The sequence below is a fragment of the Entelurus aequoreus genome, linkage group LG03 (assembly GCF_033978785.1).
Source record: "Entelurus aequoreus isolate RoL-2023_Sb linkage group LG03, RoL_Eaeq_v1.1, whole genome shotgun sequence".
NCBI classification, from domain to species: Eukaryota; Metazoa; Chordata; class Actinopteri; order Syngnathiformes; family Syngnathidae; genus Entelurus; species Entelurus aequoreus.
This window is the reverse complement of record NC_084733.1, coordinates 84,423,119-84,450,618: the sequence shown is the minus strand read 5'-3', so window position 1 is coordinate 84,450,618 and position 27,500 is coordinate 84,423,119. Positions and strand designations below refer to the sequence as shown.

Genomic DNA, 27,500 nt, shown 5'->3' with positions numbered 1-27,500 from the left:
TTTTCCATTCTTCTACTTTCTGTTGACTTACTCCAAAATTCACACATTCGTTCTCCATTCTTCTACTTACTGTTGACTTACTCCAGCATTCACACATTAATTCTTCTACTTTCTGTTTACTTACTCCAACATTCACACATTCATTCTTCTACTTTCTGTTTGCTTACTCCAACAGTCACACATGAATTATTCTTCTGTTTGTTGACTTACTCCAACATTCACACATTAATTTTTTTACTTTCTGTGGACTTATTCCAACATTAACATGTTCATTCTCCACTGTTGTACTCTCTGTTGATTTACTCCAACATTCACACATTTATTATTCATTCTTCTATATTCTGTGGACTTATTCCAACATTCACACGTTCATTCTCCACTGTTGTACTCTCTGTGGACTTATTCCAACACTAACACGTTCATTCTCCACTGTTGTACTCTCTGTGGACTTATTCCAACATTCACACCTTCATTCTTCTACTTTCTGTTGACTTTTTCAAACATTCACATGTTCATTCTCCACTGTTGTACTCTCTGTGGACTTATTCCGACATTAACAGGTTAATTCTCCACTGTTGTACTTTCTGTGGACTTATTCCAACATTAACACATTCATTCTTCTACTTTCTGTTGACCTATTCAAACATTCACATGTTCTTTCTCCACTGTTGTACTCTCTGTTGACTTATTCCAACATTCACACGTTCATTCTCCACTGTTGTACTTTCTGTGGTCTTATTCCAACATTCACACATTCATTATCCACTGTTGTACTCTCTGTGGACTTATTCCAACATTCACACATTCATTCTCCACGGTTATACTCTCTGTGGACTTATTCCTACACTAACACGTTCATTCTCCACTGTTGTACTCTCTGTGGACTTATTCCAACATTCACACCTTCATTCTTCTACTTTCCGTTGACTTTTTCAAACATTCACATGTTCATTCTCCACTGTTGTACTCTGTTGACTTATTCCAACATTCACATGTTCATTCTCCACTGTTGTACTCTCTGTGGACTTATTCCAACACTAACACGTTCATTCTCCACTGTTGTACTCTCTGTGGACTTATTCCAACATTCACACCTTCATTCTTCTACTTTCTGTTGACTTTTTCTAACATTCACATGTTCATTCTCCACTGTTGTACTCTCTAAGGACTTATTCCAACATTCACATGTTCATTCTCCATTGTTGTACTCTCTGTGGACTTATTCAAACATTAACACGTTCATTCTCCACTGTTGTACTTTCTGTGGACTTATTCCAATATTCACACTTTCATTCTTCTACTTTCTGTTGACTTATTCCATTATTCACATGTTCATTCTCCACTGTTATACTCTCTGTTGACTTATTCCAACATTTACACGTTCATTCTCCACTGTTGTACTCTCTGTGGACTTATTCCAACATTCACACCTTCATTCTTCTACTTTCTGTTGACTTTTTCAAACATTCACATGTTCATTCTCCACTGTTGTACTCTGTTGACTTATTCCAACATTCACATGTTCATTCTCCATTGTTGTACTCTCTGTGGACTTATTCAAACATTAACACGTTCATTCTCCACTGTTGTACTCTCTGTGGACTTATTCCAATATTCACACTTTCATTCTTCTACTTTCTGTTGACTTTTTCCATTATTCACATGTTCATTCTCCACTGTTATACTCTCTGTTGACTTATTCCAACATTTACACGTTCATTCTTCACTGCTGTACTCTCTGTGGACTTATTCCAACATTTGCACATTCATTCTCCATTCTTCTACTTTATGTTGACTTACTTCAGCATTCACACGTTCATTCTCCACTGTTCTACGGTCTGTTGACTTCTTCCAACATTGAGTCCACATTTGACAAACCTTTCAGTTCAGCTTTGCAGTGACATCCACAGAAATGAGGTGACCAGGTTAATGTAAGAGACAATTCATGTATTCATGGTAGGAGTGCGTGTGGTCATGTGACTGTGCAGCATGGAGGCTGTGTGCCATGATGATGATGATGATGATGATGATGGTGGCGGTGGTTGTGCCCTCCTTTGTGTCAGGAAGTGGGACACAGGAATGTGGCTGTGATTCACCCTCACAGTGGCTTCACTTATTCACGCCTCAGCGACTCTTTGCAATGTTGTGACTCACTCACTTGGTAGAGTGAAGTGTCAGGTGCAAAGGAAGTCATCTTCATCTTGAAACTGGACTGCACTTCTTTGCTCCAGCAGCGTTCACTCGCTGACTCAGCAAATATTTATCCACCCTGCTCTATCTTCTCCACATCCAAATATCCATCCAGCTAGTATTGATCTATTACTGATCTATTGTTGGTCTGTTATTGATCCTTTCTCTATATAAATATCCATCCAGCTATTATTGGTCTATTATTGATTGAAATCGATCTGTAAATAGTTGGGCTGCAACCATCAATCAACTCATTTGATGAGAAAAAGCAACAATTATATTCTCTTACTTTAATCAATCACTTAATAAGTGTAACTATTATTAATTAATAAAAACAAACACACCACATGGACTTTGCACAACTTGGGTGTGCATGTGCATGTGCGTGTGTGTGTGTTTGTTTTCTCTGTGTGTGTGTGGTTGTTTACGTGATCTGTGTGTGTGCGTGTGTGTGTCTGATCTCTGTGTGTGCGCGCGTGCGTGTATGTGATCTGTGTGTGTGTGTGAGATCTGTGTGTCTGTGTCATCTGTGTGTGTGCATGTGTGATCTGTGTGTGTGTGTGTGATCTTTGTGCGCGTGCGCGTGTGCATGTATGTGATTTGTGAACGTGTGTGCGTGCGAGATAAGTGTGTGTTTGTGTCATCTGTGTGTGAGCGTGTTTATGTGATTTGTGTACGTGTGTGTGACCGGTGTGTGAATGTGATCTGTGTGTCTGTGTCCTCTGTGTGTGCGTGTTTATGTGATCTGTGTGTGTGTGTGAGAGAGAGTGATCAGTGTATGTGTGTAATATGTGTGTGTGTGTATGTGATCTGTGTGTGTGCATGTATATGTGATCTGTGTGTGTGCATGCATATGCATGTGTGTGATCTGCGTGTGTGTGTGATCTGTCTGTGTATGTGATTTTTGTGCATGTGTGTGTGTGAGATCAGTGTGTGTGTGTGTGTGATCTGCGAGAGTGTATGTGATCTGTGTGTGTGCATGTGTGATCCGTGTGTGTGTGTGTGATCTTTGTGCGCGTGTGCATGTATGTGATTTGTGAAAGTGTGTGTGTGCGAGATATGTGTGTGTTTGTGTCATCTGTGTGTGTGTGTGTGTGTTTATGTGATTTGTGTACATGTGTGTGACCGGTGTGTGAATGTGATCTGTGTGTCTGTGTCCTCTTTGTGCGCGTGCGCATGTGCATTTATGTGATTTGTGAATGGGTGTGTGTGCGAGATATGTGTGTGTTTGTGTGTGTGTTTGTGTGTGTGCGTGTTTATGTGATTTGTGTACGTGTGTGTGAATGTGATCAGTGTGCCTGTGTCCTCTGTGTGTGCGTGTTTATGTGATCTGTGTGTGTGTGTGAGAGAGAGTGATCAGTGTATGTGTGTAATCTGTGTGTGTGTGTGTGTGTATGTGATTTGTGTATGTGCATGTATATGTGATCTGTGTGTGTGCATGCATATGTGATCAGTTTGTGTGCATATGTGTGATCTGCGTGTGTGTGTGTGATCTGTCTGTGTATGTGATTTTTGTGCATGTGTGTGTGTGAGATATGTGTGTGTTTGTGTCATCTTTGTGTGTGCGTGTTTATGTGATTTGTGTACGTGTGTGTGACCGGTGTGTGAATGCGATTTGTGTGTCTGTGTCCTCTGTGTGTGCGTGTTTATGGGATCTGTGTGTGTGTGTGTGTGTGTGAGAGAGAGTGATCAGTGTATGTGTGTAATCTGTGTGTGCATGTGTATGTGATTTGTGTGTGTGCATGTAAATGTGATCTGTGTGTGTGCATGCATATGTGATCAGTTTGTGTGAATGTGTGTGATCTGCGTGTGTGTGTGATCTGTCTGTGTATGTGATTTTTGTGCATGTGTGTGTGTGTGAGATCAGTGTGTGTGTGTGTGTGATCTGCGAGAGTGTATGTGATCTGTGTGTGTGCATGTGTGATCTGTGTGTGTGTGTGTGATCTTTGTGCGCGTGCGCATGTGCATTTATGTGATTTGTGAATGGGTGTGTGTGCGAGATATGTGTGTGTTTGTGTGTGTGTTTGTGTGTGTGCGTGTTTATGTGATTTGTGTACGTGTGTGTGAATGTGATCTGTGTGCCTGTGTCCTCTGTGTGTGCGTGTTTATGTGATCTGTGTGTGTGTGTGAGAGAGAGTGATCAGTGTTATGTGTGTAATCTGTGTGTGTGCGTGCGTTTATGTGATCTGTGTGTGTGCATGTATATGTGATCTGTGTGTGTGCCTGCATATGTGATCAGTTTGTGTGCATGTGTGTGATCTGCGTGTGTGTGTGATCTTTTTGTGTATGTGATTTTTGTGCATGTGTGTGTGTGAGATCAGTGTGTGTGTGATCTGCGAGAGTGTATGTGATCTGTGTGTGTGCATGTGTGTGTGATCTTTGTGCGTGTGCGCGTGTGCATGTATGTGATTTGTGAATGTGTGTGTGTGCGAGATATGTGTGTGTTTGTGTGTGTGTTTGTGTGTGTGCGTGTTTATGTGATTTGTGTACGTGTGTGTGAATGTGATCTGTGTGCCTGTGTCCTCTGTTTATGTGATCTGTGTGTGTGTGTGTGTGTGTGTGTGTGTGTGTGTGTGTGTGTGTGTGTGTGTGTGTGTGTGTGTGTGTGTGTGTGAGAGAGAGTGATCAGTGTCATGTGTGTAATCTGTGTGTGTGTGCGTGTGTGTATGTGATCTGTGTGTGTGCATGTATATGTGATCTGTGTGTGTGCATGCATATGTGATCAGTTTGTGTGCATGTGTGTGATCTGCGTGTGTGTGTGATTTGTTTGTGTACGTGATTTTTGTGCACGTGTGTGTGTGAGATCATAGTGTGTGTATGTGTGTGATCTGCGAGAGTGTATGTGATCTGTGTGTGTGCATGCATATGTGATCTGTGTGTGTGTGTGTGTGTGTGTGTGTGTGTGTGTGTGTGTGTGTGTGTGTGTGTGTGTGTGTGTGTGTGTGTGTGTGTGTGTGTGTGTGTGAGATCTGTTTGTGGAATAGTGGAGGGCTACGTTGTGGTGGTCTGCCCCCGTCGGGCACGTCATCAGACGGTGTGCCTAATCAAGTGGCCGACGGGGGTGTGTTTTGTTTTTTGTTTTTTGCCCCAAAGGGAGGGGATTGAGGGCCACCTGGTGACGTCACGGGCGTTCGCGCGCAAGGGGGCGTGGCTTGGGGAGATGTTCGGAGTCAGTGGAGCTCAGCAGCAGCAGCATCGTGTCCTCCGCGTGCACGCGTCCACGCGCAGCTCTCCTCACGTCTTCATAAACGTCTGCTTGTTTATTTTTTTGGAGCTTGTTTGTTTGTTTGTTTGTTTTGTTTTGTTTGCGCGCGCAGCAGACCGAGGACAACATTTGCTTCGGACTTGACGAGAGAGAAGGGAATATGATTTGAAAGCGACCAACAGGTGAGTTTCGAAGCGTTTTTAATTATTTTTTTATCCCCGCGAAGTTTTGTTGAAAAGACTTTTGAGGCGGCTTTTAAAAAGTGAAGAGTGACTTTGTGCTCGCTCACTTCCTCGCAGCGTGACTCACTGCGCGGCTGCAGCGGACACACTCGCACGCTTTTGTCCGCCAAATGTCAATCCGCAGGTGTTTTATTCTGCATAAACACTCACCTGTCCGTCATCGTCTCACAACTTTTAAATACTGTTGTTGGCCGAACCGTGATAGAGGAAACAATACGATGCTAAACATCATTGAATCGTTAGTACTGTATCAGCACCATCACATCTGTAATACTCACTTTTATTATGAACAATCACATCTGTAATACTCACTTTTATTATGAACAATCACATCTGTAATACTCACTTTTATTATGAACAATCACATCTGTAATACTCACTTTTATTATGAACAATCACATCTGTAATACTCACTTTTATTATGAACAATCACATCTGTAATACTCACTTTTATTATGAACAATCACATCTGTAATACTCACTTTTATTATGAACAATCACATCTGTAATACTCACTTTTATTATGAACAATCACATCTGTAATACTCACTTTTATTATGAACAATCACATCTGTAATACTCACTTTTATTATGAACAATCACATCTGTAATACTCACTTTTATTATGAACAATCACATCTGTAATACTCACTTTTATTATGAACAATCACATCTGTAATACTCACTTTTATTATGAACAATCACATCTGTAATACTCACTTTTATTATGAACAATCACATCTGTAATACTCACTTTTATTATGAACAATCACATCTGTAATACTCACTTTTATTATGAACAATCACATCTGTAATACTCACTTTTATTATGAACAATCACATCTGTAATACTCACTTTTATTATGATCAATCACATCTGTAATACTCACTTTTATTATGAACAATCACATCTGTAATACTCACTTTTATTATGAACAATCACATCTGTAATACTCACTTTTATTATGAACAATCACATCTGTAATACTCACTTTTATTATGAACAATCACATCTGTAATACTCACTTTTATTATGAACAATCACATCTGTAATACTCACTTTTATTATGAACAATCACATCTGTAATACTCACTTTTATTATGAACAATCACATCTGTAATACTCACTTTTATTATGAACAATCACATCTGTAATACTCACTTTTATTATGAACAATCACATCTGTAATACTCACTTTTATTATGAACAATCACATCTGTAATACTCACTTTTATTATGAACAATCACATCTGTAATACTCACTTTTATTATGAACAATCACATCTGTAATACTCACTTTTATTATGAACAATCACATCTGTACTACTCACTTTTATTATGAACAATCACATCTGTAATACTCACTTTTATTATGAACAATCACATCTGTAATACTCACTTTTATTATGAACAATCACATCTGTAATACTCACTTTTATTATGAACAATCACATATGTAATACTCACTTTTATTATGAACAATCACATCTGTAATACTCACTTTTATTATGATCAATCACATCTGTAATACTCACTTTTATTATGAACAATCACATCTGTAATACTCACTTTTATTATGAACAATCACATCTGTAATACTCACTTTTATTATGAACAATCACATCTGTAATACTCACTTTTATTATGAACAATCACATCTGTAATACTCACTTTTATTATGAACAATCACATCTGTAATACTCACTTTTATTATGAACAATCACATCTGTACTACTCACTTTTATTATGAACAATCACATCTGTAATACTCACTTTTATTATGAACAATCACATCTGTAATACTCACTTTTATTATGAACAATCACATCTGTAATACTCACTTTTATTATGAACAATCACATCTGTAATACTCACTTTTATTATGAACAATCACATCTGTAATACTCACTTTTATTATGAACAATCACATCTGTAATACTCACTTTTATTATGAACCGTCTGGTATCGACTTATGCTGTCTTTCAGGGGGTTTTCACACGTTCATTCTACACTGTTGTACTTTTTTGTTGACTTATTCCAGAATTCACACGTTCATTCTCCATTCTTCTACTTTCTGTGGACTTATTCCAACATTTACACGTTCATTCTCCATTCTTCTACTTTCTGTGAACTTATTCCAACATTCACATGTTCATTCTCCACTGTTGCACTGCGTGTTGACTTATTCCAAAATTCACACGTTCATTCTCCACTGTTGTACACTCTGTGGACTTATTCCAACATTCACATGTTCATTCTCCACTGTTGTAATGTTTGTTGACTTATTCTAAAATTCACACATTCATTCTCCACTGTTGTACTTTCTGTTGACTTATTCCAAAATTCACACATTCATTCTCCACTGTTGTACTGTTTGTTGACTTATTCCAAAATTCACACGTTCATCCTCCACTGTTGTACTGTTTGTTGACTTATTCCAAAATTCACACGTTCATTCTTCACTGTTGTACTCTCTGTTGACTTATTCCAACATTCACATGTTCATTCTCCACTGTTGTACTTTCTGTTGTCTTATTCCAAAGATCACACGTTCATTCTCCACTGTTGTACTTTCTGTTGTCTTATTCCAAAGATCACACGTTCATTCTCCACTGTTGTACTTTCTGTTGTCTTATTCCAAGGATCACACGTTCATTCTCCACTGTTGTACTTTTTGTTTACCTATTCCAAAATTCACACGTTCATTCTCCACTGTTGTACTTTCTGTTGTCTTAATACAAAATTCACACGTTCATTCTCCATTCTTCTACTTTCTGTGGACTTATTCCAACATTCACACGTTCATTCTCCACTGTTGCACTGTTTGTTGACTTATTCCAAAAGTCACACGTTCATTCTCCACTGTTGTACACTCTGTTGACTTGTTCTAAAATTCACACGTTCATTCTCCACTGTTGTACTCTCTGTTGACTTATTCCAAAATTCAAACGTTCATTCTCCACTGTTGTACTTTTTGTTGACGTATTCCAAAATTCACACGTTCATTCTCCACTGTGTACTTTTTGTTGACTTATTCCAAAATTCACACATTCATTCTCCACTGTTGTACTCTCTGTTGACTTATTCCAACATTCACACCTTTTTTTTTTGTCACAATAATTAAAAAAGGAAATTTTTGCTGCATATTCAATGTTTTTTTAACTTTTTCGTACTAAGCTAGCAAGCATATATTTGTCATTTTTGTTGAGTTTTATGTTGAATTAAATGAAACATTCTCCTCAGCTGTGTAGTCTGAAATGATGATAACAAATAGTAAGGAAGGTGGAAGCAATAAAGGACTGTTGAGACCAGGACTTCATATCCTGCCTCTGCTGGATATCAAGGATCATATTCAAAACTACACATCCTTAAACTTGGGCTGTCCCTCTTGGTGTTTTGTACGATAAGAAACCCCTCAAGTATTGGCCGATACTGATATTAATCCTATGCGGTATCAGCACGAATCATAGCACATACTTGAAATGACTCAGAGAACAACGGCAGTTATGAAAAACAATAACATATTTATTATTAATGGTCTGGAATAGACTTATGCTGTCTTTAAGTTGAAGTGTAGTGGTCATTGTGGTCATAATTCCTGATGTTAAGCCCAAATTGAATGGTGCGGACACTTTTGTTACCGGATACTTTCTAAAACGTTCTGCCTTGGAGACTTTGTATGTGTAAGTAATATGCAAATATAATTATGTGATACTTGTTTATATTGATAGGTGTCACCTTTTATTGTTCAATGAATACTACCTATGTTTAGCTTTTCTGCTATTGTGTGCTTAGCTGTTGTGTAGCTGCTAGCTCCTAGTAGCCTATAGCTTACTTAGCATGTTTACCTTTTGTAAATGACTTTAGTAAAATAGAAGAAATTGTGTGTTTATTGGAGGACATTTAGATGTTAACTGTCTGTCCAGCTTTGCACAAGTAAACATGCTGCTTGTATCGCACATGATATCACACACAAGTACGCATGCTGCAGGACTGCTTGTATCGCACATATTATCACACACAAGTAAACACGCTGCAGGACTGCTTGTATCGCACATGATATCACACACAAGTAAAAACGCAGCAGGACAACTTGTATCGCACATGATATCACACACAAGTAAGCACTCTGAAGGACTGCTTGTATTGCACATGATAACACACACAAGTAAACATCTTGCAGGACAGCTTGTATCGCACATGATATCACACACAAGTAAACACTCTGCTGGACTGATTGTATCGCACATGATATCACACACAAGTAAACACGCTGTAGGACTGCTTGTATCGCACATGATATCACACACAAGTAAACACTGTGCAGGACTGATTGTATTGCACATATTATCACACACAAGTAAACACGCTGCAGGACTGCTTGTATCGCACATGATATCACACACAAGTAAAAACGCAGCAGGACAACTTGTATCGCACATGATATCACACACAAGTAAGCACTCTGAAGGACTGCTTGTATTGCACATGATATCACACACAAGTACACATGCTGCAGGACTGCTTGTATCGCACATGATAACACACACAAGTAAACAGGCTGTAGGACTGCTTTTATCGCACATGATATCACACACAAGTAAACACTGTGCAGGACCGATTGTATAGCACATGATATCACACACAAGTAAACACGCTGTAGGATTGCTTGTATCGCACATGATATCACACACAAGTAAACACTGTGCAGGACTGATTGTATAGCACATGATAACACACACAAGTAAACATCTTGCAGGACTGCTTGTATCGCACATGATATCACACACAAGTAAACACTCTGCAGGACTGATTGTATCGCACATGAGATCACACACAGTAAACACGCTGTAGGACTGCTTGTATCGCACATGATATCACACACAAGTAAACACTGTGGAGGACTGATTGTATCGCACATGATATCACACACAAGTAAACACGCTGCAGGATTGCTTTTATCACACATGATATCACACACACAAGTAAACACCGTCCAGGACTGCTTGTATCGCACATTATATAACACAAGTAAACACGCTGCAGGATTGCTTTTATCGCACATGATATCACACATACACAAGTAAACACCGTCCAGGACTGCTTGTATCGCACATGATAGTGAAGTGAAGTGAAGTGAATTACATTTATATAGCGCTTTTTTCTCAAGTGACTCAAAGCGCTTTACATAGTGAAACCCAATATCTAAGTTACATTCAAACCAGTGTGGGTGGCACTGGGAGCAGGTGGGTAAAGTGTCTTGCCCAAGGACACAACGGCAGTGACTAGGATGGCGGAAGCGGGGATCGAACCTGCAACCCTCAAGTTGCTGGCACGGCCGCTCTACCAACCGAGCTATACCGCACAAGTAAACACGCTGCAGGATTGCTTTTATCGCACATAATATATATCACACAAAAGTAAACACTCCGCAGGACTGCTTGTATCGCGCATGATATGACACACAAGTACACATGCTGCAGGACTGCTTGTATCACACATGATAACACACACAAGTAAACACACTGTAGGACTGCTTGTATCGCACATGATATCACACACAAGTAAACACTGTGCAGGACTGATTGTATAGCACATGATATCACACACAAGTATAAGTGATATTGTAAGTGTGTGCATGTTTTTCCAACAAACGCACTACTGCTTCCTCCAGCGGCGGCACCACAAAGCCCGTACAAGCCCCTCCCCCGCCGCGCCGCGCCGCCATTCAGGAGCGATGTGATTTATTACGCGACGCGAGGGTCCCGCTCCCTCTTTGCTTCTAATCGAGTTTATCTTCGCTCCCCCGAGGCCGCCGCCATCCAAACGTGAAGCAGGTGCCCCGCCCACTTCTGTCCGAGCGCGCTTGCCAGGCCCGACTAGCGCCGGTGGTGTGAGGGGACGGAACAACACGTGGGACTCCTTAGGACCAGGTTCTGGTCTTCTGGTCTTTGTGCTGATCTCACTTCTTGTGTCTTTTGTCCCAGGATGAATCGGCGCCTCCTGCAAACGCTGGCGCTGCTGTGGTCCCTGGGCGTGTCCCGCGTGCACGCCCAGTGCGACAAGTCCTCCGAGGGCTCCAAAGTCAACCTGTCCGTCAACCACCAGCTCCCCACCTTCACCGCCGACTTCCCCGTGCAGAACATGGTGGTGCTGGACGGCGTGGTCTACGTGGGAGCGGTGAACAGGATCTACGCCCTGAGCCCCGACCTGGCCCGGCTGTCCGAGTACCGCACGGGCCCCCTGCTGGCCAACGAGACCTGCGGCCGTGGCGCCGGCGGCGCCGGCCGGGTGGACAACCGCAACCTGGCCCTGGTGGTGGAGAACATGTATGACAAGGGTTTGTACAGCTGCGGCTCGGCCGACAACGGCGTCTGCCGCCGCCACGTCCTGGACGACGACAGCGGCCCCAAGACCGTGGACCAGGACGTGTACTGCTTTGCGGAGAAGGTGGGGCCGGGGGTGGGTCAAGCCGCCGACCCCGACGTGGTGGTCGGCCCGTCGGGCTCCCAGGTGCTCAACGTGGAGAGCAACGTCATCAAGTTCTTTGTGGGCAACTCGGAGATACCGGGCTCGGGAAGTCCCGGGAAGACTTGGAGCCGTCCTCACACCTTCTCCCTGAGGAAGATGAAGACCAGCCAGAACGGCTTCACCTTCTTCTCCAGCCAGTCCCACATGGACCTGATCCCGTCCCTGCGCGGGGACTACCACCTGCGCTACGTCTACTCCTTCCACAGCGGACCCTTCGCCTACTTCCTGACCGTGCAGCAGGTCAGCGAGGACTCGCGCGCCTTCCACACCCGCATCGCGCGCACCTGCTCCTCCGACATCGTCATCCGCCGCTACGTGGAGATGCCGCTGGAGTGCATCAGCACCCACAAGCGGCGCCGGCGGCGCTCGGCGGAGGACGTGAAGGTCTTCAACCTGCTGCAGGCGGCGCACGTGGCCAAGGCGGGCGACGACGTGGAGCTCCAGAAGCAGCTGAAGGTGGAGGAGGGCGACGACGTGCTCTTCGCCGCCTTCGCCCGCGGCAAGCCCGACTCCGGCGAGCCCGCCGGCGACTCGGCGGTGTGCGTGATGAGCGTCAAGCACCTGAACAGCATGCTGAAGATGTACATGGACAAGTGCAACACGGTGGAGCTGCACCACTTCACCGGCTCGCGCCAGCGCTCCTGCTACAACGTGGTGAGTGTCCAGGGGGCGGGGCCATCTTTCTGCACCAATCAGCATTCACCTTTCAAACTGGGTCCGTCGTACAATGTCAGAACTTTCTAGTCCAGACTTGGTCCGCTGAAAAATCAAAACATGCGGCGGCCATTTTGATATTTTCCATTTTCAAAACCAATAGAATATTTACTTTGGTCCCAGAAGTGTCCCAGTCATGAAAGTGTTAAAAATATCTCTTGCATCATCTTGCAGCCTACACGTATCTCTTATGTGTGACTGCCATCATATTGCAGTCGACACGTATCTCTTATGTGTGACTGCCATCATATTGCAGTCGACACGTATCTCTTATGTGTGACTGCCATCATATTGCAGTCTACACGTATCTCTTATGTGTGACTGCCATCATATTGCAGTCGACACGTATCTCTTATGTGTGACTGCCATCATATTGCAGTCGACACGTATCTCTTATGTGTGACTGCCATCATATTGCAGTCTACACGTATCTCTTATGTGTGACTGCCATCATATTGCAGTCTACACGTATCTCTTATGTGTGACTGCCATCATATTGCAGTCTACACGTATCTCTTATGTGTGACTGCCATCATATTGCAGTCTACACGTATCTCTTATGTGTGACTGCCATCATATTGCAGTCGACACGTATCTCTTATGTGTGACTGCCATCATATTGCAGTCTACACGTATCTCTTATGTGTGACTGCCATCATATTGCAGTCTACACGTATCTCTTATGTGTGACTGCCATCATATTGCAGTCTACACGTATCTCTTATGTGTGACTGCCATCATGTTGCAGTCTACACGTATCTCTCATGTGTGACTGCCATCATATTGCAGTCTACACGTATCTCTTATGTGTGACTGCCCTCATATTGCAGTCTACACGTATCTCTTATGTGTGACTGCCATCATATTGCAGTCTACACGTTTCTCTTATGTGTGACTGCCATCTACTGGTCACACATTGTGTGAATGCTCCAAAACATTCACACATATGCTTTTCTACACCAAAATGTATCTATTTATTCAACTTCTTCACCTTCCACATTTTTCATCCGATTCAAACCGTTCCAACTTTAAACTGTTCAGCCTATTCGTGAATCGCAGGCTTTCCCTTGATAAATTCCAAAAATTCCCAGATTTCCCAGAATTCCCGGTTTCCCGGGGCATTTTTCCCATTCAAAATGAATTGGCCATTTTTCAAACTTCCACCATTTCCAAATTTTTCAACCGATTCAAACCATTCCACTTTCAACACATTCCACCCTCCTGGAAAATTAAACTACCTTCTCTCCAAGTTCAAAAAAATTCCAGGATTTTCCAGAATTCCTGGTTTTCCAAAGCCCTATTTCCACCTTTTTTTTCTGTCGACTACTCCTTCCACATTTTTCAACCCACTTCAACCGTTGCACCGTCAAAACATTCCTCTTAATCAGGACAAAAAAACGAAGTTGTTTTTTGAACTGGAACAAATTCCTGGTTTTCCCGAAATGCCAGGAATTCCGTAATACCATTTCTCAATTCAACATGTTACTATTTCAACATTTCTCGATCGATTTGAAAAATTCCAACACCAACCATTTCAACTCATTAAGCATTCAAGTTTTTTACCATTTTCAAAAAAATTCCCGCTTTTCCCGAAATTCCAGGAATTCCGTAATACCATTTCTCAATTCAACATGTTATTACTTCAACATATGCAATAGTGTTCCACAAAAAAAATTCTCAGTGGAATATTTGATGTGAAGTAATTTGATTTTTAAATTCATTTTTATTTTTTGAGCAATTAAGTTTGTTTTTTTTTGTTATTTTTTAAATCTCACTAAAATTATTGGGGATCCAAAAGGGTCCCACTAATAAATGTTTAAAAAATAAGTCAAACTTTTTTTTTTTTTACTTTCAACGCTTAGGTCTCTCCATCAACTTCAGATTTATCTGTCGATTATACGTTTTTATAAATTTTCATGTTTTTTATGCCCTTTTTTGTCAAATAAAGCTTAAAACTGTTTATATAATAAAAACACAAAATGTGCAATATCTTCCCATCAAATGTATTTCAAAGTGAAGTATTTGATGTGAAGTAATTAAAGCCTTAAATAAGTCAATAAATCATAACAACATTGATTTTGATTCATTGTTATTTAAAAAAAAAAGTCATAATTATTCATTTATTTATTTTTTTTATTTTCAACGCTTAAGTCACTAGTAAATCAACTTCAGATTCATGCGTTGATTATAAGTTTTTATTATTTTTTACGTTTGTTTAATGCAGTTTTTGTAAAAGAAAAAAACTAACCTAGATTTTATATGACAAACAATGCAATATTTTCCCCAAAAAATGTTTCAAAGTGTAATATTCGATGTGAAGTAATTAAAGCCTTAAATATGTCAATAATTCATGACAACATTGATTTCAATCCATTATTTTTTGGAGTAATGACAATTTAAAAAAAAAATTGCACTAAAATTCTTGGGGAGCCAAAAGGGTCCCAATCATAAAAGTGTTAAAAATAAGTAAAACTTTTTTTTTTTAACTTTCAACGCTTACATCTCTAGATCTACTTCAGATGTATCTGTCGATTATACGATTTTATACATTTTTCATGTTTTTTGTTTGTTTCTTATGCCCTTTTTGTCGAATTTTTAACTTAAAACTGTTTTTATAGAAAAACACAAAATATGCAATATTTTTCCACCAAATGTTTTTAAAAGTGGAATATTTGATGTGAAGTAGTTAAAGCCTTAAATATGTCAATAATTCATTACAACAGTGATTTTGATCCATTGGTTTTTTTTTTCAACGGCAGTTTAAAAAAACTAACAAGAAAATTATTGGGAATTCAAAAGGGTCCCACTCATAAAATTGTTAAAAATAAGTCATAATTATTATTTTTTTTACTTTCAACGCTTAGGTCACTAGTAAATCAACTTCAGATTCATGTGTTGATTATAAGTTGTTGCTATTTTTTTACGTTTGTTTAATGCACTTTTTGTCAAACAAAACAACAACAAAAAAAAACTTAGATTTTATGTGATAAACATCGCAATATTTTACCCCAAAATATTTCAAAGTGTAATATTTGATGTGAAGTAGTTAAAGCCTTAAATGTGTCAATAATTCATAACATTGATTTTGATTCATTATTAGTTTTTATCAACGACATTTTAAAAACCCCAATAATAATAACAATTATTGGGTGTGCAAAAGGGTCCCACTCATAAAATTGTTAAAAATAAGTCCTAATAATTTTTTTTTACTTTCAACGCTTAAGTCACTAGTGAATCATCTTCAGATTTGTGCGTTGATTATAAGTTTTTATTATTTTTTACGTTTGTTTAATGCACTTTTGGTAAAAAACAAAAAACAATATGACTGTGGAGATTGCCCTCCAGTGGGTTCCTCAGACCACCAAATACTGCCACGAGAGCCCAGATCAGGGTTACAACACCGTTTTATTTTCATAAATTCGTGCAGGGGTTTTGCTTTCCAGCAAACTGTCTTTTTCCTGTCCGTGTCTCTCTCGCTATCGCTCCAGCTCCAACAACGTGTCTCATTCCAGCTGCTGCTAATTAAGGCGACAGGTGATTAGATAACAAGGCCCACTTGGGCCATCTACGCACCTGTCGCTGTCTTCGGGCCGGTCCTGGCACACCCCGTTCCGCGACAGGCCCGCAGGCCACGCCCCCCTCCACAATGACAAACAATGCAATATTTTCCCCAAAATTATTTCAAAGTGTTATATTTGATGTGAAGTAATTAAATATGTCAATAATTCATAACAACATTGATTTTGATTAATTATTATATTTTTGAGCAATGACAATTTTAAAGTAAAAACCTCCTGCATGGCAGCTTTGTGTTATTAAAGTCAACATTGCAACTTTTTTACTCTTACATTTCACCTGTTTATTACACTTTTGAAAGTTGTATTATATATTTTTAGAATGTGTTAAAAATGAGCTGTGGTTTCGACACGCCTGGCCTAGTGATAAAACAACAAGAGTAAAAAGAAGTCGTAAAACATGCTAACTTTGCTAATAGGTGAGTTAGCGTATGTCTCACTGCTTGGAATGCGAGCACGTAACTTCCTGTCTGAGTTCTTTGTTCCCTCTTAAAGGGACACCGACTCCCACTCACAACTTGATGGCATTTTGTTCCTCACAATGTTATCACCAGCTTCCTGTTTCCACGCTGAACCTGAGTCTGCTGCAAAAAGTGGCAACTTTAGGAAGTACTTATACTAGAAGGGATGCAACAAGTAAACTGGAGTATTTGTTGTTGTGTACTACTACTACTGTACTCACTTCAACACAGTCCCAAATGTTCATCCAATCCTATCTAATATATACATCTAAACTTCTGTCACCTCAGAAAACAATTGTCCCTCCGAGCACCACCATAAAGACCAAGTAGCGCAGTAGGCCTAAGTATTCATTAAAAACGAGGCAGAGGTTTTATTTAACCCGTGCCACTGTAAGATTACACACAGTTTGAACAGTAACATGTTACATATATAATATTTCATGAAGTGATTTGAAGAATCACAGGTTTAATGATTACCATTAGCTGGAACCTGAGAGCCTGGCCAATAGGAGAAGAAAGCAGATTCAAGTATTTGATTCAAATCAACTTAATATAGTACCCCACTGGGATCCAATTACAATCGATTCACATCTGAACGGTGATTGGGATCTGTTGTGATTCTAAACCGATTCATAATTTTTAGAGAGACGTACTTTTAGGCCATCTCTGAGTTTATCTGCTGAAAAGAGGTTGTATGTTTATTTATTTATTTTATTATTTTGTAATCTGCTTTTATTATCATTTAAATATCAAATATTGTAAGTTGTATTATTATTTATACACCAAATATCAAATATTGTAAGTTTTATTATTATTATTTATACACCAAATATTGTAAGTTATATTATTTATACACCAAATATCAAATATTGTCAGTATTATTATCATTTAAATATCAAATAATGTAAGTTGTATTATTATGTATACACCAAATCAAATATTGTAAGTGTTATTGTTATTTATACATCAAATATTGTACATCTTATTATTATTTATACACCAAATATCAAATATTGTAAGTTGTATTATTATTTATACACCAAATGTCAGATATTGTAAATTGTATTGTTATTTATACACCAAATATCAAATACTGTAAGTAAGTTGTATTATTATTTATACATCAAATATCAAATATTGTAAGTTGTATTATTATTTATACACCAAATATCAAATATTGTAAGTAGTATTGTTATTTATACACCATATATCTAATATTGTTAAGTTTTATTATTATTTATACACCAAATATCAAATATTGTAAGTATTATTATCATTTTAATATCAAATGTTGTAAGTTATCCTATTAGTTATACACCAAATATCAAATATTGTAAGTTGTATTATTAGTTATACACCAAATATCAAATATTGTAAGTTGTATTATTATTTATACACCAAATATCAAATATTGTAAGTTGTATTGTTATTTATACACCAAATATCAAATATTGTAAGTTTTTTTGTTATTTATACACCAAATATCAAATATTGTAAGTTGTATTATTATTTATACACCAAATATCAAATATTGTTAAGTTGTATTATTATTTATACACCAAATATCAAATATTGTAAGTATTATTATCATTTTAATATCAAATGTTGTAAGTTATACTATTAGTTATACACCAAATATCAAATATTGTAAGTTGTATTATTATTTATACACCAAATATCAAATATTGTAAGTTGTATTGTTATTTATACACCAAATATCAAATATTGTAAGTTTTTTTTGTTATTTATACACCAAATATCAAATATTGTAAGTTGTATTGTTATTTATACACCATACATCTAATATTGTTAAGTTTTTTTGTTATTTATACACCAAATATCAAATATTGTAAGTTGTATTGTTATTTATACACCATACATCTAATATTGTTAAGTTTTATTATTATTTATACACCAAATATCAAATATTGTAAGTATTATTATCATTTTAATATCTAATGTTGTAAGTTATACTATTAGTTATACACCAAATATCAAATATTGTAAGTTGTATTATTATTTATACACCAAATATCAAATATTGTAAGTTGTATTGTTATGCATACACCAAATATCAAATATTGTAAGTTTTATTATTATTTATACCCTAAATATCAAATATTGTAAGTTTTATTATTATTTATACACCAAATATCAAATATTGTAAGTTTTACTATTATTTATACACCAAATATCAAATACTGTAAGTATTATTATCATTTAAATATCAAATATTGTAAGTTGTATTATTATTTATACACCAAAAATTAAATATTGTAAGTTTTATTATTATTTATACACCAAATATTGTACGTTTTATTATTATTTTTACACCTAATATAAAATATTTTAAGCATGGGTTTTACTCCGCAATCGATTCTGAATCAACGGCCACCACAAGAATCCAAATACGGTACGCATGGCCAATTCTCTGTTCAAACTGATTCTCGTTTCAACACTATTCTCGATTTAAACTGATTCTGGTTTTCATCACGATTCTCGATTCAAACCAATTCTCAGTTCAACACAATTCTCGACCCAAACCGATTTGGTCCAATTCCAATTCCTGGGGTGGCGATTCTATTCAGAATCCATTTTCAATTGTACACGGTTCAGCACGATTCTCGTTTCAACACGATTCTGGATTCAAGCCGATTCTGGATTCAACACGATTCTGGATTCAAACAAATCCTACATTCAATACGACTCTGGATTCAAATAAATTCTCAGTTTACCACAACTCTCGATTCAAACAGATTCAAAACAATTCTCGGTTCAAACCAATTCCCGGTTCAACACGATTCTCGACTCAGACTCCTGAAGATGTCTCACTGCCAGTAGGACTTTCATGTCTGTCTTGTCCTGAAGATGTCTCACTGCCAGTAGGACTTTCATGTCTGTCTTGTCCTGAAGATGTCTCACTGCCAGTAGGACTTTCATGTCTGTCTTGTCCTGAAGAGGTCTCACTGCCAGTAGGACTTTCATGTCTGTCTTGTCCTGAAGATGTCTCACTGCCAGTAGGACTTTCATGTCTGCCTTGTCCTGAAGATGTCTCACTGCCAGTAGGACTTTCATGTCTGCCTTGTCCTGAAGATGTCTCACTGCCAGTAGGACTTTCATGTCTGCCTTGTCCTGAAGATGTCTCACTGCCAGTAGGACTTTCATGTCTGTCTTGTTCTGAAGATGTCTCACTGCCAGTAGGACTTTCATGTCTGTCTTGTCCTGAAGATGTCTCACTGCCAGTAGGACTTTCATGTCTGTCTTGTCCTGAAGATGTCTCACTGCTAGTAGGACTTTCATGTCTGCCTTGTCCTGAAGAGGTCTCACTGCCAGTAGGACTTTCATGTCTGTCTTGTCCTGAAGAGGTCTCACTGCCAGTAGGACTTTCATGTCTGTCTTGTCCTGAAGATGTCTCACTGCCAGTAGGACTTTCATGTCTGTCTTGTTCTGAAGATGTCTCACTGCCAGTAGGACTTTCATGTCTGTCTTGTCCTGAAGATGTCTCACTGCCAGTAGGACTTTCATGTCTGTCTTGTCCTGAAGATGTCTCACTGCCAGTAGGACTTTCATGTCTGTCTTGTTCTGAAGATGTCTCACTGCTAGTAGGACTTTCATGTCTGCCTTGTCCTGAAGAGGTCTCACTGCCAGTAGGACTTTCATGTCTGTCTTGTCCTGAAGATGTCTCACTGCCAGTAGGACTTTCATGTCTGTCTTGTCCTGAAGATGTCTCACTGCCAGTAGGACTTTCATGTCTGCCTTGTCCTGAAGATGTCTCACTGCCAGTAGGACTTTCATGTCTGTCTTGTCCTGAAGATGTCTCACTGCCAGTAGGACTTTCATGTCTGTCTTGTTCTGAAGATGTCTCACTGCCAGTAGGACTTTCATGTCTGTCTTGTCCTGAAGATGTCTCACTGCCAGTAGGACTTTCATGTCTGTCTTGTCCTGAAGATGTCTCACTGCCAGTAGGACTTTCATGTCTGTCTTGTCCTGAAGATGTCTCACTGCCAGTAGGCATGTCTGTCTTGTCCTGAAGATGTCTCACTGCCAGTAGGACTTTCATGTCTGTCTTGTCCTGAAGATGTCTCACTGCCAGTAGGACTTTCATGTCTGTCTTGTCCTGAAGATGTCTCACTGCCAGTAGGACTTTCATGTCTGTCTTGTCCTGAAGATGTCTCACTGCCAGTAGGACTTTCATGTCTGTCTTGTCCTGAAGATGTCTCACTGCCAGTAGGACTTTCATGTCTGCCTTGTCCTGAAGATGTCTCACTGCCAGTAGGACTTTCATGTCTGTCTTGTTCTGAAGATGTCTCACTGCCAGTAGGACTTTCATGTCTGCCTTGTCCTGAAGATGTCTCACTGCCAGTAGGACTTTCATGTCTGTCTTGTTCTGAAGATGTCTCACTGCCAGTAGGACTTTCATGTCTGCCTTGTCCTGAAGATGTCTCACTGCCAGTAGGACTTTCATGTCTGTCTTGTCCTGAAGAGGTCTCACTGCCAGTAGGACTTTCATGTCTGTCTTGTCCTGAAGGTGTCTCACTGCCAGTAGGACTTTCATGTCTGTCTTGTCCTGAAGATGTCTCACTGCCAGTAGGACTTTCATGTCTGTCTTGTCCTGAAGATGTCTCACTGCCAGTAGGACTTTCATGTCTGCCTTGTCCTGAAGGTGTCTCACTGCTCACCTTTGCTTTGTTGGAGCCTCTTCTTACACCGATATTTGGGATTGTATAACCGTATCAGCCTTTTTGATATCCACATTCTTGTTGTTGTTTTACAGCTACAACCGAACTACGTCAGCAGATACAATATTTTAAACACATAAAAAGTAGATTAATAACTTTTTCAAAATACATTTTACTGCAAATATCAACCTCCTTGACTGCTGATAATCGATTTGGTATCGGCCCTGAAAAACCGATCTCTATTCTTTTTTACACCCTCCTGGATTGCATGGAGGGAATTGTGACTTAGACAACTGGATGAAAGAGCGAGTGGGAGGTCAAAGGTCACCTTGTCAGCCTTACCTCCATATTTGGTGATGCACTCCGACTCACCTCCTGTTTTTGTCCTCCTCACATAATCCATCCCATTTTAGGACAAAGTATCAGCAACGGGAAACAAAGCACGCTAGACTCTTTGGATCAATCACCTGGACTCATGCCATCAAAAAGTTGGCACATTTATCAAGACAATATATATATACATATATACATACATACACTGTATGTTTTATATATATATATATATATATATATATATATATATATATATATATATATATATATATATATATATATATATATATATATATATATATATATATATATATATATATATATATATATATATATATATATATAAAAATATATATATATATATAAATATATATATATATATATATATATATATATATATATATATATATATAAATATATATATATATATATATATATATATATATATATATATAAATATATATATATATATATATATATATATATATATATATATATATATATATATATATATATACATGTATACATACATATACTGTCTGTATATATAAATATATACATATATACATACATACACTGTATTTATATGTATACTATATAGTATATATTAGTGTTGTACGGTATACTAGTATAGTATTGTGGTACCAATGAATCAAATACGGTACTATACTCTGTTTGAAAAGTACTGGTTCTGTCTATCTGTGTTAACCCTGCGATAAGGTGGCGACTTTGTCCTAAAACTGACGATAAAGGTGAAGTTATAACACTGAAACGCCCTCAGGAAGAGGTGCTTTAAGACATGACTAGCTAGCTAGCGGCTAACATCTATCCGCAGTCGGCAGTGTTTTAGCTACTTCTAAATCACTAATCCTCGCCTCCATTGGCGACAAATAAAGTAAGTTTCTTACAAGTATCATCCCTGCAGGACGAGGAATAGCTAAACATGCTTCACTACACACCGTAGGAGGATACAATAGCTCACCGGCGTCACCACTGACAAAAGCTAGCGCGCCTGAATGTAAACAAATGCCATGGGTGGGTCTACAACTGACGCCCACTGTAATGATACCAAGTACAATAGAGTATCTAGTCGATACTACTATGATTACATCTATATTTTTTAATATTTGGTTACATGTCCCTTGGCAAGTTTCACTGCAATAAGGCACACCATATATATATATATATATATATATATATATATATATATATATATATATATATATATATATATATATATATATATATATATATATATATATATATATATATATATATATATATAAATATATTGATAAGTTACTGTCATAGTCATAATTAATTGCATATAGTTAATACGTTTGTACTAAGTGTACCTTATACGGATCATTTTTTATGAATATCAGACTGTTTCTTTCTTTAAAACTGCTCAAAAAATCAATGTTGTTATAGATGATTGTCCTATTTAGGGCTCCAATTACTTCACATCAAATATTACTCTTTGTAATATTTTGGGGGGAAATATGTTGTGCTTTTGCCATTAAAAACAAAACAAAAAGGACATTAAAAATAACAACTTTATATCGACAGATCAGTTGATGTAGGTAGTGATTTAAGCGTTGAATAAAAACATTTGAAAACTGTATATTTATGACTTATTTTTAACATTTTTAGGACTGAGAGCCTTCCGTGTTACTGGAGGAGCCCTGAAGATTGTTCAGTGTACCATAAAAACTTCCTGTTTTACATGAATTGATACATGCACATATTTAATATGTCTGGTCTGCGAGATTATAAGTCCTAAAATAATCAAAACTGACGTTTCGATCCCAAACTATTATTTGGATTCTAATACACGAGTTGTGTAGTTGGTTGTGTAGTTACACACAACACAGTGTGACATCGCTTATGAATTTGATCTTTTCAAAATGAGCACATTAATTCTTTGAAGAGTTTATTCTGGTTTAGTTTGCACTCTTGCCTCCATTGCTGAGCTGCATCAATATTAAAACTAACTTACTTTTATTCAACCTCCATACTTTAGTCTCCATACAACAATATTATTATTATTATTATTATTATTATGTCATCCATACGTGAAGAAGGTCTGTCTGCCAGCGTTCATTTGTTTGCTCAGCTGGTATCTCACTTCAATCTTATCTTCTTGCTCCCAGTATTATATATCACTAGTATTATACAGTATAGGAATACTTTTACATAGCAATATTAGTAGATATTAATATTATTATATATCACTAGTATTATATAGGAATACTTTTACATAGCAATATTAGTATATATGAATATTATTATATATGAATAGTATTATATAGGAATATGTTTACATAGCAATATTAGTATATATGAATATTATTATATATTAACAGTATTACATAGGAATATTTTTTACATAGCAATATTCGTATATATGAATATTATTATGTATTAATAGTATTATATATTAATACTTTTACATAGCAATATTAGTATATATGAATATTATTATATATCACTAGTATTATATAGGAATACTTTTACATAGCAATATTAGTATTTATGAATATTATTATATATGAACAGTATTATATAGGAATATGTCTACATAGCAATATTAGTATATATGAATATTATTATATATTAACAGTATTAAATAGGAATATTTTTTACATAGCAATATTAGTATATATGAATATTATTATATGTTAATAGTATTATATATGAATACATTTACATAGCAATATTAGTATATATGAATATTATTATACATCAATATTAGTATACATTATTTTACATGTCAATATTATTATATATTAATAGTAGTATATATATAATTATTTTTATGTATTAATAGTATTATATATGAATACTTGTATATATAAATGTTATTATATATTAGTATTATATATGAATATTATTATATATGAATACTTGTATATATACATTTTATTATATATTCATAGTATTATATATTAATATTTTATATATATATATATATATATATATATATATATATATATATATATATTTTTTTTTTTTTTTTTTTCATATATTAATATTATTCTATATGAATATTATTATATATGGATATTATTTTATATCAATAGTATTATATATCCATATTATTATATATGAATAATATTATATATGAATAGTATTATATATCAATACTAGTATATATTATTATTATATATATATGTAGTATTTTATATGAATAGTATTATATATCAATACTAGTATATATTATTATTATATATACGTAGTATTTTATATGAATCTTATTATATATCAATATTTTCATATCAATATTATTATATTTGGATGTTTTTATGCATCGATTATATTATATTTGAATATTATTATGTAGGAATATTTTTTATATGTGAACGCTGTTGTATATGAAAACTATTATGTGTGAATATTATTATTTTTGATATAATATGTATTATTATTTATGAATATACTGACTTTTTTGTGTTGTTTTACTGCTTGGAATGATGTTTGCTGGAATGATGGGAGCTGTGTATGTCTTTATAAATATTGTGTGTGTGCATGTGTATGTCTTTATAAATATTGTATGCGTGTGTGCGTGTATTGTGTTGTGCTGCACATGTGTGTGTGTTGCATATGTGTGTGTGAGCGGCCGGCGATGAAGGTTTGTTTGGCATCAGCAGCTGTGTGGAAGATGATCTTCCAGGGTGGCAGAGGGGCAGAGGCGTGCACCCCCCACTGAGCTGTTATCTGGCACCTGTGGGAAAGTGAAAGTTCCATCAAACTTCTTTGACACTTCACATGTTTTATGTCTGAACGCTGAAGGAGCCACTTGGTCATGTTTGACATCAGTGTTTCAAGAAGTCTGAGAGGTGGCGCAATAGAAGTGTGTTAGCCTTCATTGTGGACTTGACACCCTTGAAAAGTGCTTTTAGTCTGTCTGTTTTGTATAGCTTTTATGCTAACGACTTGTGTGCGTCTCCCAGAAGTGTTTTATATTTACATAAACATTAGACAGTGGGAGTGAGACACACGTTAGCAACACTAGCATAGCTGTGTTAGCTGCATGCTAACATGACATTTCAACATCATGCTCGGTTAGCAACACTAGCATAGTTGTGTTAGCTACATGCTAACATGACATTTCAACATCATGCTGGGTTAGCAACGCGAGCATAGCTGTGTTAGCTGCATGCTAACATGACATTTCGACATCATGCAAGATTAGCAACACTAGCATAGCTGTGTAAGCTGCTTGCTAGCATGACATTTTAACATAATGCTAGGTTAGCAATGCTAGCATAGCTGTGTTAGCTGCATGCTAACATGACATTTCAACATCATGCTAGGTTAGCAACACAAGCATTGTTGTGTTAGCTCCATGCTAACATGACATTTCAACATCATGCTACGTTAGCAACGCTAGCATAGTTGTGTTAGCTGCAGGCTAACATGACATTTCAACATCATGCTAGGTTACCAACACAAGCATAACTGTGTTAGCTGCAGGCTAACATGACATTCCAACATCATGCTGGGTTACCAACACAAACATAGTTGTGTTAGCTGCATGCTAACATGACATTTCAACATCATGCTGGGTTAGCAACACGAGCATAACTGTGTTAGCTGCATGCTAACATGACATTTCAACCTCATGCTGGGTTAGCAACACAAACATAGTTGTGTTAGCTGCATGCTAACATGACATTTCAACATCATGCTGGGTTACCAACACAAACATAGTTGTGTTAGCTGCATGCTAACATGACATTTCAACATCATGCTGGGTTAGCAACACGAGCATAACTGTGTTAGCTGCATGCTAACATGACATTTCAACATCATGCTGGGTTACCAACACAAACATAGTTGTGTTAGCTGCATGCTAACATGACATTTCAACATCATGCTAGGTTATCAACGCTAGCATAGTTGTGTTAGCTGCAGGCTAACATGACATTTCAACATCATGCTGGGTAGGGTTGGACGATTACGGAAAAAATAATAGTCACCATTATTTTGGTTGATATTGAATGATAATTAATAACACAATTATTAATGAATTTGAACAAATTAGTATTTATTGTACCATCCATGATGTCGTTCACAACAACACAGCAGATGAGATGTGTTGTGTGTGTATGATTGTTTGTACATTGGTGTAACATCCATGATGTCGTTCACAACAACACAACAGATGAGATGTGTTGTGTGTGTATGATAATCGTTTTTTAAATTATTTATTATTATGACAATTCAATGATCGCCCAGCCCTAATGCTGTGTTAGCATGTTTACCGCAGAAAAACGATGATCAAACTTACTGACAAAAAATTGGCCAAGGGTCATTTTAAGATGTGTAGTGAAGCCTGTGTAGGGCGGGTGAGGGGGCCAGGTCTATGAGAAAGGAGCATCAGCACGAGTACATAACAGATGTACATGTTTCCATGGTGACACTGACGTAAACAAAGTAGTCAATAGTAACCATGTGTTGTTGGACTGAAGAGACATAGGGTACTAGGGTTGTATGGTATACCGGTACTAGTATGGTACCGCGATACTAATGAATCATATTCGGAACTATACCGCCTCTAAAAAGT

At 37.2% G+C, this 27,500-nt stretch overlaps 1 protein-coding gene across 2 annotated transcripts in view; it reads left to right on the top strand.

The window, feature by feature from the left end:
• Positions 1–27,500, top strand: part of met (MET proto-oncogene, receptor tyrosine kinase) — a 147,153-nt gene that overhangs the window by 12,612 nt on the left and 107,041 nt on the right. Inside the window, exons 1-2 of one of the 2 annotated variants that reach the window (XM_062043024.1) lie at positions 5,133–5,577; positions 11,626–12,823. In XM_062043024.1, coding sequence (XP_061899008.1) covers positions 11,627–12,823 — 1,197 coding nt within the window. In that variant the 5' untranslated portion in view covers positions 5,133–5,577; position 11,626. Of the gene's footprint in view, positions 1–5,132; positions 5,578–11,625; positions 12,824–27,500 lie in introns of those variants that run through there. The other variant, XM_062043023.1, reaches the window with a different exon arrangement.